Below are 16,929 nucleotides of genomic sequence, written 5' to 3'. Positions count from 1 at the left end.
CCTTCCCGATGAGTAACCCCCAGCCGGGTGCCCGCCCCAGAAATTCTCTCCCCGAAACTCCCGCGGCGAGCTGCAGCTCCCACGCGGAGGGCCGGCCGGGACGAACCCGCTCCCATCACGCCAGCAGCGCCCAGGCACGGAAGCACCCCCCAAGCACCCCCCATGCACCCCCATGCAGCCCCCACGCACCCCCTACGCACCCCCCATGCAGCCCCCACGCACCCCCCCATGCAGCCCCCATGCACTCCCATGCAGCCCCCATGCACCCCCCGCGCAGCCCCCCGCGCCCTGCCGGCCCCACAGCCCGCAGCCCCCCGAAAGTTGTGGCGCGCGGACACACCTGCAGGCCCCCCGCGTTGGTCCCCGCCAGCCCCCCAGGGCGGCGGGGGGTGCGTCCCCGGGCGGGCAGCGCCCCCGCTCCATGCGCCCGCTCCTCCAGCCGGGGCCGGCCACCGGTCAGCAGCGCATCGCGCGCCCTCCTCGTCCTCGCCTGGGCCTTCCCCGAGCGCCCACACCCACTTGACATCAGCGCGGATCCAGGCACGTGGCGCAGCGCCAGACGGCGGACCCCGGCGGTCCCGAGCGCGCCCCGAGTGCCGCCGCGCCGCCAGGACGGCGCGTCCGAGCGCAGCACATCCCCTCCTTGCAGAGGATGCTGCAAGCGCGAGCGGGGAGGGAGACGGAGGCGGGGGAGGGAAAGCGGCGGAGGGGCAGGACCTGCCGCCTAACAGCGGCGCTGCTCTGGCGCCCAGCCAGCCCCCAGCAGACCTCACAGCCGCTGCTGCAAGTGCCCATCGACTGTGAAGACCAGGCTGCAGGTGACCCGAGTTGCTGTTTCCTCCCCGCCAAGGAGAGCCCTGACCTTGAAGTATCTTCCCCAGAATGACTCAAGGAGGCTTCTCTCCAACCACCCCTACCTAAATTGCTGGGACTGATTCTGACAAGCCAGGAATGAATGCTCGGTTGGATTAGGTTACTGACCCCATCATCCGGAGGCTTCTATAGGGAACCCAGCAAAGCAATCCATACCCTCTGGCTTGTCTCTATACTAGCAGCCTAACAAGGAGTCTCCTTTTTCTCTTCAAGTCTCAATGCCCTTGGCCATAAGGGACAGTTCTGATTCTGCAGGCAATCAGAAGCAGCACCGCCCAGCAACCACACACACTTCCACTTCACACATTAGCATCCATCCAAATAATCAAACATTCAAGCATTTACTAATGCTTGGGCCAGGAGCAACAGAAGATAAACAACATTCAACAGTCACAGAACATATAGCCCAGTCAGGGAGAGAGATATTAAGTACAGCGCAAATTATAATTGTGACAAGGGTATTAAAGGTAAGAGGTGCTATGGGAATGCACACAGGGACCCTAAACTATCTTGGCAGTCAAGAAAGACTTCCCTGAGGAAGTGGCATTTGAGACACTGAGGCATGAAGAGAAGTTAGAAGTTATGGAAGGGGAAGAAGGAAAGTTCAGGCAAAAACCTTGGTTATCAAAGTGCAAGTTCACTCTAGTCACAGGTGGAGATGTTCAAGCAGAAGTGAACTGCCATGCTGGAAACACCTGGATCTTCGCCCAGGAGGGGTATGGGGCAGCTCATAGGCTCTGGAAGAAAGCCTGGCCACCTATCCAAAGAGGACCCTATAACTGCTTTTCGTCTCCTAGACCATGATGACCAAACTCAACAAAAGAACTCTGAATAGGCAGTCGAGAGCCTTTACGTCTAGCTTCAACTCTATCATCAATTTGCTGTGCAGCTCTACAGAAATCCTTTTTACTCTCTGGTTTCAGTTTCTGTAAGGTGAAGTGCTAGATTAAGACAGTGTTTCTCCATTTTTTTTTAAAGATTTTATTTACGAATTCACAAGAGACCCAGAGAAAAAGGCAGAGATGTAGGCAGAGGGAGAAGCAGGCTCCCTGCGGGGAGCCCGATGAGGACTTGATCCAGACCCCAGGATCATAGAAGGCAGACGTTCAACCGCTGAGCCACCAGGAGTCCCTCCATTTATCTTTTAAAAACCATATTCCCTTTTGGATAAATTTATAAATATCATTACTGTCCTGTAGCATCTATAATGACAAGACATCAAATCATTTTCCAAATCAAAAATTAAGATATTAAATATGCTTTTAAAACTACATATGTCCTTCCGCAATAGCCAAAATATGGAAAGAGTACAGATGTCCGTTGACAGATGAATGGATAAAGAAGATGGGGTACACACACACACACACACACACAATGGAATATTACTCAGCCATCAAAAAATGAAATCTTACCATTTGCAACAACATGGATGGAACTGGAGGGGATTATGCTAAGCTAAATAAGTCAATCAGAGAAAGCCAATTATATAATTTCACTCATGTGGGATTTAAGAAATAAAAGAGGATCATAGGGGAAAGGAGGGAAAAATAAAATAAGTTGAAATCAGACAGGGAGACAAACAATAAGAGATCCTTAATCATAGCAAACAAAGGGTTGCAGGAGGGGAGGGGGATGTAGGAGGATGGGATAACTGGGTGATGGGCATTAAGGAGGGCACGTGATTTAATGAGCACTGGGCGTTCTATGCAACTGATGAATCACTGAACTACCTCTGAAACTAATAATACACTATATGTTAATTAAAAATTTTTAAAACTATATATGCCCTTTAAATATTAAAATTCTCTCCTTAGATATCTACTGAAGACTTGGAGGCAAGAGTAAAGAAATGGTCTCCAAGCTCACCCTTTCCCAGTTATCTGTCCCTTTCCCTCCCTTGCATGAACCTGCCCACCAGCACTTATCATCTGTAGCCTCATTTTGTTTATTCTTTCCAGGATAAATTGACCACGCAATGAAGAGAAGCCCTGGGTCATCCAAAAAAGAAAAAAGAAAGAAAAGAAAAAGAAAAAGAAAAAGAAAAGAAAAAAGAAAAGAAAAAAGAAAAGAAAAGAAAAGAAAAGAAAAGAAAAGAAAAGAAAAGAAAAGGCGTGCTGTAGAAAACTCTTCTGAATGATAATCTCCAGTGATACTGGGAAACAGACACTTTGATGGAAGCATACAATGTTCCTGGGGACAACTGAGCGATGAATTAAAAGACTTAAAAATGTTCATATCCTTTGAACCATCAATTCCACAGCTAAGAATTTATCCTCAAGACATAATTATGGATGAACACAAAGATTTATCCACAAGGATGTTCACTTCACCATTTTTAGAACAAATAATTGGAAATAAACTGTACAAGAGATTGGTTAATAAGCATCTTTACAATTGCATATACACATGCAACTTTAAAATGCTATATGGAATATTTACTGTTGAATTAAACAAATGTTATAAAACAAATGATCCCAATTTGTGTGTGTGTGTGTGTGTGTGCACATGTGTGTGAGTTTGGGAGCAGGGTGGTTAAGTACCTATGGTGGAGCTGCACTATGTTTTCTTCACTGATTGACTCAGAACCTAACACCCGGAGCAAGATGTGATGCCACTATAGCATATCTCCTCACAAGTAAATCTATTAACCCATAACTTACAAAAGTTTAATATTAAAACAGAATGAAATAAACCTTACAGGCAGGCAGGAACACAATTCAGTTCTCCACTACCATCTACTCACCATTAAGGATTTGATAATAAACTTATAAAGGTAGATGGGTTTTTTTTTCTCCCAGATTTTTCATTTCATATAGATTTTTCAGTTGTCCTTGAGTCTAGATCAGTGGTTTCCAAACTTTAGAGAGCATAAAAATTACTGTCCAGGGTGGTTTAGAGTAATTCTGACTTTATGAGATTTTTTTCCCCTTACATTCTGAATTTAGAACCTAATCACTGTATGAAAGCAAAAACGATGACTGGGAGGATATTTACCAAAATATTAACAACATTAGAATTACAGTTGATTTTTATTTCCTTCCTTAGGATTTTCTGTTTTCCAAGTTGTCTGACAAGAAACATATTTTTAATCAGAAAATAAAATGTTGCCTAAAAATAAGTGAGTTAAAAACTCTCCAAAAGATAACAAGAATCTAGGCTTTGACTTTAAGAGGGTGACTGACCATGCCCTTTACATCTCTCCCCTCTGCAAGCGCTGATTCTGCCCCAGTCGGTGCCCCAACACGCAAGGACAGACAGTACATCGTCGCTAGGATACCATGCAAGAAAACCTGGCAAGAAGATTATTTTTACATTTACCTCCTAGGCTGCGCTTATAATGATGCTTAGAAGCTTAGACTAAAGGGTCTGAAGTGAAGCAGCCATGACCGCTAATGGAGCTGTCCTCTACCCAGGAAATTCTATCAAATAAATAAGCTGAGAACATGTAAAGCACATACCCTTGGTCCTCAGGACTAAAAACTGTTGAGTCTGCTTTTCAAAGACCTGGTGGTGCCCCCAAGAACACCGGTAAGGACCAGTAGAAAAAGAACAGGCCATAAGTCAGACTGCTTTCAGCCAGTAACTAGTTGGGTGATCTGTGCCTCAGATTCACCTCTACGAAATAGCCTAATAAAGAGACAAAGTGAACAGCACTGTCAGTGTAGGGTGTTATTACTTAATGAAATATATTCTGGGACTTTTAGGGAAGGAGGGAGCTGGCTAGTTGTGGGTCCTGTGACACAAGGCTGGTAAACTGCAACCTGCCTCACCTTTCATGCTTTCCAAGAAGCTGGGACGCACGCACACACATCAGATGTGGGAGTGGAGGTGGGAAAGACAAAGATGCTGACTTCTCCAGGGGCACAGGGAGCTCTGAAGTCAAAGACAGAAGGCAGCTGAGATAAAAACTCCAAGGTGGGGGCCAGGTTTCTCCAAACACAATGGGCAAAAGCCACCAGGGCAGGATCTAAAGATGAAGGATGCCTATGTTATTTAGCCACTTCAATGAGCAATAATCATTTAATCGCCTACCAGTCAGGGCCACTACCCATGGTGTCTGCTCAAAATAAAATACATGACAAGTCAGAGAGAGCTGCCATTAGGTTACATTTTAAGTTCACCTAGAGTCTAATAAAGCTAATTTTACTGTTATGGTGTCTATTAAACACAAGGCCTTTGTTTAGAGAGTGAGTGGAGGGGAGGAAAGATCAGACATTAAGGACTAGGAATTTTGATCATTCCAGAATTGTTTCTGGGAAGGAATAAAAACAAACCCAATTTTAAAAAATAACTTTTAACAAAGACAGATATATCAGAAGGTTCACCATTGTACAACTACTCAGTCCCCTCGAGAACAGACCAGCCCCCCACAGCCAGACAAAATCTCAGGGACAGAAATAAGGCACTCTATTTCACCTAAGCAGGACATTTTGAAAATCCTGACCAAGGAAGCCAACTTGGACTCGAGATTTGGGAGCCTAAGGACCATTAAGATGCAGGGGAAAGTTGGGGGAGGAGGACCACTTGCTCCTTAGTCAGAGACCTAAATAAGCCACCCAAAGGAGTTTGATAAAATGAATAACTAAATGTACAGCTTTATAGATTTTGTTAAATCAGGAAAACCAAATTACAAAACATCTAATTAGCTAGAACTCATCTCTATAACCTGAGATCTTCTTCATATATCCATTTTAATCAGAAAAACCTCTAAGTGATTGTTTAAAAACAGATTCCAGGAGAAGCACCCCAGGTGATCTGGCTATGTGTATTCTGGAGGCCACACTTTGAGATACCTGATGCTAAAAAGCTAGGAGTGCCTAATACCTGTCTCCCCTCGACTTCCAGCAGGCATCACCCAAGCAGACTTGAATCAATTCAAAATTTAATCTGAATGAATCCAATTAATACCTCTTGTGAAGCCTCAACAAAATTACGACAAAATTAGGGCATGATAAAGAATGCCACAACAGTGGGACGCCTGGGTAGCTCAGCAGTTGAGCTTTTGGCTCAGGGCGTGATCCCAGGGTCCTGGGATGGAGTCCCACATTGGGCTTCCTGCATGGAACCTGCTTCTCCCTCTGCCTACGTCTCTGCCTCTCTCTCTCCCTCTGTGTCTCTCATGAATAAATAAATATTTTTTTTCAAAAAAGAATGCCACAACAAGGAAAATACACAGAAGCACTTAGCACATAGGAAACACTCTAAAACTGTTATCTTTTAAAAGGATGAGTATAGTGTACTCTTGATACCTGTCAGGTCTCACTTTGTACTCGTAAGCCGGGAATGAACTCTCTGAATTCACTAGTGTTATCACCTAAAAACACCATGAACTCAGTTAAAATGTCGGCTCACCCACTTACCAACTATTTTCTTCCCTGAGCCACTATTTCTTCAGCCCTAAAATGGGATTAAAAATCCCCACCCCCATACTATTGTAATGAGGATGAAATAATTACAATAATTGTGTAAATGAATGGGATACAGTAGATACTAAATAGTGGCCATCACTCATTCAATGGCTAAACATTTATTAGGGCCTTTTATAAATAAGGCATTGCAGGCACAGAAGACACAGTAGTGATGAAAGAGACAGGGGGACAAAAATATAGATATTAAATAGATAATTTCAGAGATGGATGCATATTATTAAGAAAAGGAAATAGGAGTGCCTGGGTGGCTCAGTCACTTAAGTGACCAACTCTTGATTTTAGCTCAGGTCATGATTTCAGGGTGGTGAAATAAAGCCCCACATTGGCTCCACACTCAGTGCAGAGTCTGCCTGAGATTCTCTCCCTCTCTGCTTCCCTTGCTCATATGTGAGCAATAAATAAATAAATAAATAAATAAATAAATGTCTTTTAAATAAATGAAACAGTGATATGATGGAATGATATAGGGGTTCGGGGTATGTAAAAGTAAAATGCCTAAGATCTAGGGGAAGAGCATTTTAGGCATAAGAATAGGCGGGAACAAAGTTTATTCCTGGGACAGAAGGTGAATAGTGAGGCTGGACATCAGTGACCAATGGGAAGGACAATAAGAGAAGAAACTGAGGAATCAGATAGCAAAGATGAAGGAGGGCTATGTAATACCTGCTAGGAATTTGGATTCTCTTCCAAAAGCAACAGAAAGCCATGGAAGGGGTTAAAAGACTGGACCATGGAAGAGGTATGATCTAATTTGCTTTCCAAAAAGACTTCTGTAGCATTTATAAAGAGAATGGCCTGGGGATTGAGAATAATAAATAAAAACCTAACATTTCCTTAGTGTTTAAACAATGTGCTCTGAACTACCCAAAGAACTTTATATGTATGATCTTTAACCCTCATGAAAACTCGTATCATTATTATCCCAATTTTACAGATGACAGGTACAGGAGACTGACTTGCCCATCCCAGTAAGTGGAGGATCCAATATACAAACCCAGATGATCTGATTCCAATGCCACTCGTATGCCTTGAAAAGAAGTGAGGAAAACCAGAAAGGCTAGGTAAAAAGACCACTGCAGGAGTCTTTCAACCTTACAAGCAAGAGAGGGTGGTAGCTGACAAGACAACAATGGTGTAAATGCTGAGGGGGAATCAGCTGTGCAAAATGTCTTGGTGGCAATAGCCAATTCCACCAGTGACAGGATTTATGACAGAGGTGAAGGAAAGAGAAAAGCAAAGAAGACTCCCAAGTTTTTGGTATGAGCTAGAGTGGATGCCAGTGCAATTTCCTGAGATGATTAAGCCTGGGGGCGGGGGGTGGGGGGGATCAAATCCAAAGGGAGAGGAAACAGGAAAACGGATCGAGAACTCTATTTTGGACACCTTAGGTCCAACGAGTCTATTAGACATCCAAGGGAGAAATCCCAAAGGCAGTGAGGTATGGCAGTCTCCACTTGGGAATCCCATCACAACATGACTCCTTAGTGCCTGTGTGTTTGTATGGGTGGGGGAAGAGGGCTCTCTCAGCTACAGACCTTTCTGGTTGGTTGTAACAAGCAAGAGCACAGCTGGTATCTCAACACAAGCTTACAACTTGCTCTGAGGCAGAAAGCAGCCTGCCCAGCCCTTCTGTGGTCCAGGAAAGTCTGCATCCCAGCCCTATTCTCTGAACCAGCTCCCTGGGAGCCAGACTCCTCCAAGTAACCCACAGAGCCTGGAGGTCCAGGAGGACAGGCTGGAAATAGGAGCTGTGGAGGGAAGGTTATGGGGCATCCTGCTGGCTTGTGAGAAGGGGACTCCTGACCCCCTCCCTTCCACTGCAACATTTTTTTTCCAGCCCTCCTATCACTGAAGCCCATCCGGGTGTGAGTGAGTCCCTGCAACTGCTCACAAGGGCCTGAGTGTGATGATAATGAAAGAGTTTCCAAAATAAGCCTCCCACATTCAGGCTTCCCAAATTCCCGGCTGGCTGGCTGGCGTCCTGGCTACAGCATTTCCAGAAAAACAGCAACCTCGTTTGATAAAATACCTTCGGTATTCACACCTCCTTGGCTCAGAGGAAATGGGTGTGTGCATTAGAGGTCAGGTAGAGGTTGGAAGAAAGAAAAAAAATGGCAACTTTTAAAGTTCAGCTGAAATGTCAGAAACATAAGGCAGCCCATGTTTACACAGAGCTTTCCAAACTGAGACCCACTTCCAAGTAGCTTAAAAAAAAAAAAAAATGGCTACATCAACTTGTCCAATGAAATGGCTTTTTAGTTTAACAGAAATAGACCCAGGGTGTTCTTTCTCCTTAGGCTTAAATATCCTAACATAATTTATACTCAACTCTGGCTTCTGCTGATTATTTTATATTTTTATTTGTATTTTATCCCTTTGCCATAATCAGCCTTGAATCCACTGTGGAACCGGATAAAGCAATAGATAAACAGACAAACAGTGCACAGTCTTGACATTCTTGGATATTAAACTTACAGATCTACAAATTTCATAAAGTCTGTTTATTGTGGATATCAATTGGAGGTTAGGGGGAAAAATATCTGAATTAATAAGTAAAACACTTAAAATATCTGATCTCCTTATGCTAAAAAATAGTCTAGTAAAAATTAACACCTGCATTTTTCATATTTTTCTGTCCCTAATTGTCTAAACAATAATATATGGGGGGAAGGGGGTGAAATCTTATATCCTGTATATAGGTACAGATGATTTTGTGGCTCTTACCATTAAAACTGGGAACAACAGGATGCCAGTTCAATACTGTGATGCTTTATCTTCCAAACAAGAAACTGTCAAAGCCACTGAAGGAAATCGGAATAAGACTCAATCTAAATCTATCTACAAAGTTGGAATCTCAATGCTTTCTTGACATGGGGGAGGTAAAGGCATGAACAGTGCCTACTGCTATTCTCTGGTGTCCTCCTAAAATGCAGGAACAAGCTTAAGAATATGAAATAGCCAGCAGCCTGGGAACACAACTTTGGAGACATAAAAATTATTAGGTTTTCCAAATCACTGACATGAGCCAAAATCCTTACTGAGACTAGTGGGCCAAAGATAGAACCAAAAGCCTCATCGCATTACAAACATCCCCTTAAGTGCCTTCTTTGGGAACACTCCTTCTAACATAAACCTGAATGTAGCAATTATTCAGATCCCCATGTGCAGGCAGCAAATGTTTTTGAGGGGGCTCATTCTCAAGGGAGCAAAGGAAAAGTGGTATTTTTGACTAACATTTTTTATCACCAGAAGTCACTGGAACCAGTGTCTTGGCACTCGAGAGCATGCAGTGATGACAGATGCTTATAATGTTCACCCTGAGGACTTGCAACCTTGTAGAAGAACAGACAGATCAAATTATGCCTTGTTGTAGTTTGAAATGTGTTTTATTGCCTTCCTGGTTTTTGAAGATTGACACTCCATGCAGAACACGGTAGGTGGCAACACTGAGCCATGAGACTATTCAATTTGCCAACCCTGGTGAATAGAGAAAGTTTAATGTAATAATGAACTCCATTCTTAAAATTAGGTCTCTATTAAAATAATGACAACAGGCACAAAGTCTTTAAAAATACATGCCTGACAAATCTGGAATCAAATGCACTGTCAAATGTACTTCCCGGCATGTTGTCATTTCCCACCTGCACTCTACCAATCATTGGGCAAATCCAATTATTCCTTGAGACAACAGAACTGTGCATCTCCTCTCCCCTTCTCCCTAATGACTTTTATGAAAATAATATTCAACCTTAATTCACCTGTACTTCAGGAGACTATGTGACAAGAGCAATAAACATATTCTCTGTGTGTAAAAACCAGGGAAAATGAGATCTGAGGCTGCCTTTGCCAACCCCAGGTGTGGGCCTTCCTTCCCCAAACTCAAGAGAGACTGGAATGTAACAGCTGTCAGAAAGCAGCAATGGCCTATGCCAGAAATACCCTGGCTGTGCAGCTCTAATTGCCAAGAGATAAGAACCCGTAACTCACACAGACACTTGTGGCTCAGGCTCAGACGCAGCAGACAGAAAGGAAAGAGCGTGCCTCTGAAGTCAGACCAACATCCCGACTTTTACCAGCTCTCTGACCTTGGGCTAGTTTGATTCCTTCCCCAAACCTCGGTTTCCCTCACTTGGTAGGACTGCAAGCAACATGTATCAAGTGCCTAGTATAAGACTGGACTTACAGCAGGTGCACAATACACTGGAGTTGTATTATTAATAATCCCTGAAGGGCACCGTGGAGTAAAAAGAACTTGAGGACGTCTGGGGCACCATGGTGATCAAGCTCTCTGGACAAAAGATAGTTTGCAACCTTGAAAGGGCCTCAATTTTCTGTGAGAGGTACAAGAATCAGCCACATAAAATCCCTGACTGCGGGCAGCTCAGGTGGCTCAGCGGTTTAGTGCCTCCTTCAGCCCAGGGCCTGATCCTGAAGACCCGGGATCGAGTCCCACATCAGACTCCCTGCATGAGCCTGCTTCTCCCTCTGCCTGTGTCTCTGCACCTCTCTCTCTCTCTCTCTGTCTCTCATGAATAAATAAAATCTTAGAATAAATTAATTAATTAAAATAAAATCCCTGACTGCTTTTGCCTTATTCATTTGTTCAAAAAGCATTTACTGAGATCTTACAGTGTGCCAAGATTATGCCAAGAATGAGGATAATATGGCCCTGGCATCATGAGGCTTAGAGTCTATTTTGAAAGCTCGTCTTCTTATTAAACACATGAGTGGATGTAAATGTACATCTGTGATGAGTACATACAGGAGAGGTGCATGGCCATCTGTAAGACGGCCACCTAAAATGAGGAAATTGGCCCAGTCTGAGGAGCTGCAAGATAATGAGAGCTTAGTAAAGACAAAGAGGAAAGCTGAAGAGGATCTTGTTCTCCACACCCACGGTGGGCTCTACATAAGATATTTAACTTAAAGGGACAAACTAGGATGCTCTTGGCTTCCTCTTAATGAGTAGGATGTTCTTCCCAACAGTGAAATCCAGAAAACCTACTGTTCCCTTCTTGTTTTGGCTGCCGGGAAGCTCTAGGTCAAATGTGAAGCTCAACACTAATCCAAACCCTTATTGCATGAATATTTATATTCTCCCCAACCCCCTCAGTTTGTCTTCTTCCTCTTACATTTTCCCTGATCCTGATTTCAAATTCTTATTTCTATTTTATCATTGCATCTAGTGTTCATGGATCTTGGGTAGAAGCAGGACACAAAGACTTATTAATACTCTTTCTAAGGCTAAGGGGTTGAGCTGGAAAGAACTAACAGAGTGCCCTCTGTATCCCTGCCTGGTATGTTACCCCAGAGGCAGAAGAAGACATGTGGCTTGGTGCACTTTTGTACAAGCAGTGCGTTCCTTGTGATAGTGTGATCTAGCACAGTGGTGCTTTTTCCCAGAGCCACTTTATCATGTTATATTTCTGTCCTAACAAGCAGCTTTCCCTTAGCTCATTTTTTTCCCTGAAACATTCACTGACCTATATTTACAGTGAACCTATATTCTGGATATTTCAGCATAGGAGCTCCCTTCTCTCCCTACCCCCACTTTTTTTTTAAACAATTTTCTCTGTTTAATAAAGACAACTCATTAAATATATAACTGAAGTATTCCCCTAATACCTCAGAAAGGCATGGTATACACATACAAATCCCTCATCAGGCCATCCTTCATGATTTTTGGATCAGAAAACAGTCATTCTCCTCTTGCAATGAACTAATGTTCACATGCTGAAGGTTGAAAACAGAACAGAGATGAGGAGAGGTGAGATGAGCTGTTACTGATTCTCAATGTGCCATTTATCTGCACTATTAGAAAAGTAGGATGTTTTGTGAGTAAAAGGCCCGTTTCTCATAGAAAACTCCATTCCTCTTCCTGGGAAGATAAAATCTTTGTGGATAATTAGACATAATTCCAAGAACTGCCGATTGAGATGCTGTTGTTCTTATTGGGTCCTTTTATACAATGAAAACTTCGAACTATCTCACTCAGAACAGAAATACATAAATACAATTTTGGGCAGTTTGAGGAGACTCAAGGACTCCTGAAAGTCCACTCATTAACTTCTTGGGTACTCTCCCTAAGAATGGAGCAGATACCCAAGGGTGCCCAAGGCAGCGTGTGGCAAGAACATTTGAAAAAATACATAAATACTATAAATAATAGTCATACATGACATCAATAAGAGTTATGAAGGTTAATAAAAAATGAATATGAAATTATTTCTTTAAATTCACTTTAGTGGTTTTAAGTGTGTCCATTTAAAGAAAAATACATGGCTATTGCAAAAATGCAGAGGTGGACAAGAATGCCTAAAGCTGGCAATGCCTGAAGTTTAGGGAACACTAAGCACTAAACAAAATCTAGGTCTACAGATGCAATTTATTTTTTTTTAATTTTTTTTTATTTATTTTATGATAGTCACACAGAGAAAGAGAGAGAGAGCAGAGACACAGGCAGAGGGAGAAGCAGGCTCCATGCATCAGGAGCCCGATGTAGGATTCGATCCCAGGTCTCCAGGATCGCGCCCTGGGTCAAAGGCAGGTGCCAAACCGCTGCGCCACCCAGGGATCCCTACAGATGCAATTTAAAAGTCACTATACATGTGTCCAACCCCACAGAATTCACACCAAGAGTAAATCCTAATGTAAACCATGGACTTGGGGTCGTAATGACGTGTCAGTGTAGGCTCATCAATTGTAACAAATGTGCCACTCTGGTAGGGGGTGCTGATATTGGGGGGAGGCTGTGGATATACGGGGGATACAGGGTATGTATGGAAGGGTGAATTCTGCTCAATTTTGCTGAGAACCCAAAACTGCTCAAAAAAGTAAAGTCTATTTTTTTAAGTCCCTCTCATAAAGCAGTTCATTCAAAGCCACTCCCCCCCCCCTTTTTTTCTCTTCTCATATTTCTCCAGAACAGCTAGCTTGGCAACACACATCCCCATGTCCCTCTTATCCCTCCAGGCCTTTCTTCTATTACGAGCCAGAGGATTCCTGGTTTGCAGCAAAGATTACGAAGGAGGAAAGGCTGCGCCAGCATAGCCAAGGTGTGTGGGGCCCAGGGGATTTCCCTGAGTTGCCTGGACATAGGTATCTGACCAGGGGGGAGTGACAAAAACCAGTTACATTTCACTGACACCTAGGATATAGTGAAACCCAGACATCACCACAGGGAGCGAGTCAGCAACCCAGGAGAGCAGACAATTGTCTCAGGTTGGCCAAACCCAAGCCAGGGCCACCAGGACCTGGAACAAGAAAGCTAGGGAAGAGCCACCATTCAGACTGACTGGGTCTGTCACCACCCTCACCCCTGATGAACAACCAGGACCTTAAAATTATTGACTCAAAGCTTGTCTCCCCTGCTGTGCTAGAGCTTCGAAGAGAAGGACCACTGTGTCTTCTGAGCTTTGTATCTCCGGATCCTAGCACAGTACCTGGCACACAGCAAACTGGAAGAACTGGGTTACTTTTGGGAAAGATGCACGGAAAAGGATATCTTTTCTCTTCCGCCCTCTGGTGGCTAGCAGGTGCTTTGTACCAGCAGATGTTCAGGAAACATCTTTTAAAACCAAATAAACCGTTGAGTTTAATAAGTTCTTTATAGATCTTGGAAACTAGCCCTTTATCTGATACGTCATTTGCAAATATCTTCTCCCATTCTGTAGGTTGTCTTTTAGTTTTGTTGACTGTTTCTTTTGCTGTGCAAAAGCTTCTTATCTTGATGAAGTCCCAATAGTTCATTTTTGCTTTTGTTTCTCTTGCCTTCATGGATGAATCTTGCAAGAAGTTACTGTGGCCAAGTTCAAAAAGGGTGTTGCGTGTGTTCTCCTCTAGGATTTTGATGGACTCTTGTCTCACATTAAGATCTTTCATCCATTTTGAGTTTATCTTTGTGTAGGGTGTAGGAGAATGTTCTAGTTTCATTCTTCTGCATGTGAAGTCCAATTTTCCCAGCACCATTTATTGAAGAGACTGTTTTTTTTCCAGTGGATAGTCTTTCCTCCTTTGTCGAATATTAGTTGAACTTATTAAGCTCAACAGCAAAGAAACAAACAATCCAATCATGAAATGGGCAAAAGACATGAACAGAAATCTCACAGAGGAAGACATAGACATGGCCAACAAGCACATGAGAAAATGCTCCACATCACTTGCCATCAGGGAAATACAAATCAAAACCACAATGAGATACCACCTCACACCAGTGAGAATGGGGGAAATTAACAAAGCAGGAAACCACAAATGTTGGAGAGGATGCGGAGAAAAGGGAACCCTCCTGCACTGTTGGTGGGAATGTGAACGGGTGCAGCCACTCTGGAAAACTGTGTGGAGGTTCCTCAAAGAGTTAAAAATAGATCTGCCCTACAACCCAGCAATTGCACTGCTGGGGATTTACCCCTAAGATACAGATGCAATGAAACGCCGGGACACCTGCACCCCGATGTTTATATCAGCAATGTCCACAATAGCCAAACTGTGGAAGGCGCCTCGGTGTCCATCGAAAGATGAATGGATAAAGAAGATGTGGTTTATGTATACAATGGAATATTATTCAGTCATTAGAAACGACAAATACCCACCACTTGCTTCGACGTGGATGGAACTGGAGGGTATTATGCTGAGGGAAATAAGTCAATCGGAGAAGGACAAACATTGTATGGTTTCATTCATTTGGGGAATATAAAAAATAGTGAAAGGGAATAAAGGGGAAAGGAGAAAAAATGAGTGGGAAGTGTCAGAAAGGGAGACAGAACATGAAAGACTCCTAACTCTGGGAAACGAACTAGAAGTGGTGGAAGGGGAGGTGGGCGGGGGGTGGGGGTGACTGGGTGACGGGCACTGAGGTGGGCACTTGATGGGATGAGCACTGGGTGTTATTCTATATGTTGGCAAATTGAACACCAATAAAAAATTTATAAAATAAAATAAAATAAAACCAAATAAACCAAAAAAAAAAAAAAACCACCAAATAAACTGCCTGATATAACAAGCGTTTTGTTCTGTTGTTTTTTTTTTAATAATTATCTTTTTCTTTTTTTTTTTTTAAAGAGAAGAGTAAGTGAATCCAGCAAACAAGTGCCTGCCTTTGTTTTTTCACTCCCTGTAGGTAAGTTTAGGGTGGAGGAGTGATTGAGACCAAAATTAAAAGCTGGTTGCGACTCCCCAGGGCTGGCTGAGTGGTCCAGACACAGGCATGCCCCTCCACTGGCCACCTGGCTCTGAAGTCATCTCCGTTCACTCCATCCCCAGAGAAGGGAGTTGAAGGACAGTTGTGGCACCAAGACCAGGTGCCCTCTACTCTCTGGATAAACAGTAGCATGACCCGCCTCTCTCCAACTCAACCCTAGCACCTGCCTCCAAGAAATAACTATACTCAGGAGAAGGAAAGTACTAGAGCGAAGTCTGTCCCAGCAAATGCCCCACCTGGCTGGGTGGGTCAGAATGCCTCCGAGCTCACCAGTTGCCCTTTAGAAAAGAGCACTGCAAGGTGTTGGGATAATCAGGTGACCCTCCCTAGGGCTTCCTTACACAGTTGGATCATATGTTGACAACCAAACCAACCCTCCAAACCTCAGAGCTCATGACGACAAGGCCCATCCCTGCCTACTGGTGGCCCAGCTTAGACATCACCAATGATGAGTGACTCACTACTGCTCAAAGACGCTTTACTGCATCTTTGGGCAGCTCTACTGAAATTCTGGATCTGTTGTTCTTCTCTGAAAAAGAATACAGTTTCCAAGGCATCCTGAACAACCTCACTTACAGAGTGGGCACCACAGGAGAACAAGAGTCAATTTACCTTCCACCAGCCTGAGGATCTTTTCATTTAGAACCACTGATATCCAGAATCTCTACAACTGGAAGCAATGGCAATAATATTTAACCTTTATAGAACACTTACTAGGAGTCAAGCATATGCTAAAAGCTTTACAGGTATTATCTCACTTAATACATTGAAAGCTCAAAAAAAAAAATACATTGAAAGCTCATACTCTCCTTTGAGTAAGATAATACTTGTTAACTTTTTTTCTACGTGAGAAAATGAAGCCTCAGAAATTAATATAACTTGCCCAAGGTCACATGGTATCAGGTAAGCTAGGAATAAAACCCAAGGTTTTGCATTTGCTTTGTTTTGTTTCACCAATAGAACTCTTAAGAAAAAAATCTTAGTGTCAAAATCCAGTAAATAAAATGAAGCAGCACAGTCTGTGAAGGCTCCTAAGACAGTGGTTTACTCTGGTAATTATAATTAATAAATACACTTGGAATTCCTCCTCTAAAAGTACCTCTCTCACAGGGATTTTAAGTGCTTTTTTTACTGCTGTGCCCAGTGCTTAGAACAGCACCTAGCACATAAAAGACACTCGGAATATATTGCAGACTGAATGAATCCAATGTTCAGTGAGTGTTTACTATCTTCTAGGTGCTTTTCTAAGAATCTTACAGGTTCTATTAGCTCGATTAACCTCACAAGAGGTTCTATTACCCATTTTACAGATGAGGAAAATGAAGCACAGAGAGGTCAAGTATGTTTCCTAAGGTCACACAGCCCATAGACAGCAGAACTAGAAATCAATCTGGGGTCAGATTTGTACCCTTTTAACTATATTGAGCCATT

General features: G+C 43.2%; 1 protein-coding gene across 11 annotated transcripts in view; it reads right to left on the bottom strand.

The window, feature by feature from the left end:
* Window positions 1-16,929, bottom strand: part of PLEKHA7 (pleckstrin homology domain containing A7) — a 219,175-nt gene that overhangs the window by 137,937 nt on the left and 64,309 nt on the right. The window contains exon 1 of one of the 11 annotated variants that reach the window (XM_077866335.1): window positions 341-594. The exons of the other annotated variants lie outside the window; for them this stretch is intronic. Coding sequence (XP_077722461.1) covers window positions 341-423 — 83 coding nt within the window. The 5' untranslated portion in view covers window positions 424-594. Of the gene's footprint in view, window positions 1-340; window positions 595-16,929 lie in introns of those variants that run through there. 11 annotated transcript variants of the gene reach the window in all.

The sequence above is a fragment of the Canis aureus genome, chromosome 23 (assembly GCF_053574225.1).
Source record: "Canis aureus isolate CA01 chromosome 23, VMU_Caureus_v.1.0, whole genome shotgun sequence".
Classification (NCBI taxonomy): domain Eukaryota; kingdom Metazoa; phylum Chordata; class Mammalia; order Carnivora; family Canidae; genus Canis; species Canis aureus.
This window is presented reverse-complemented; position numbering and strand designations above follow the sequence as displayed.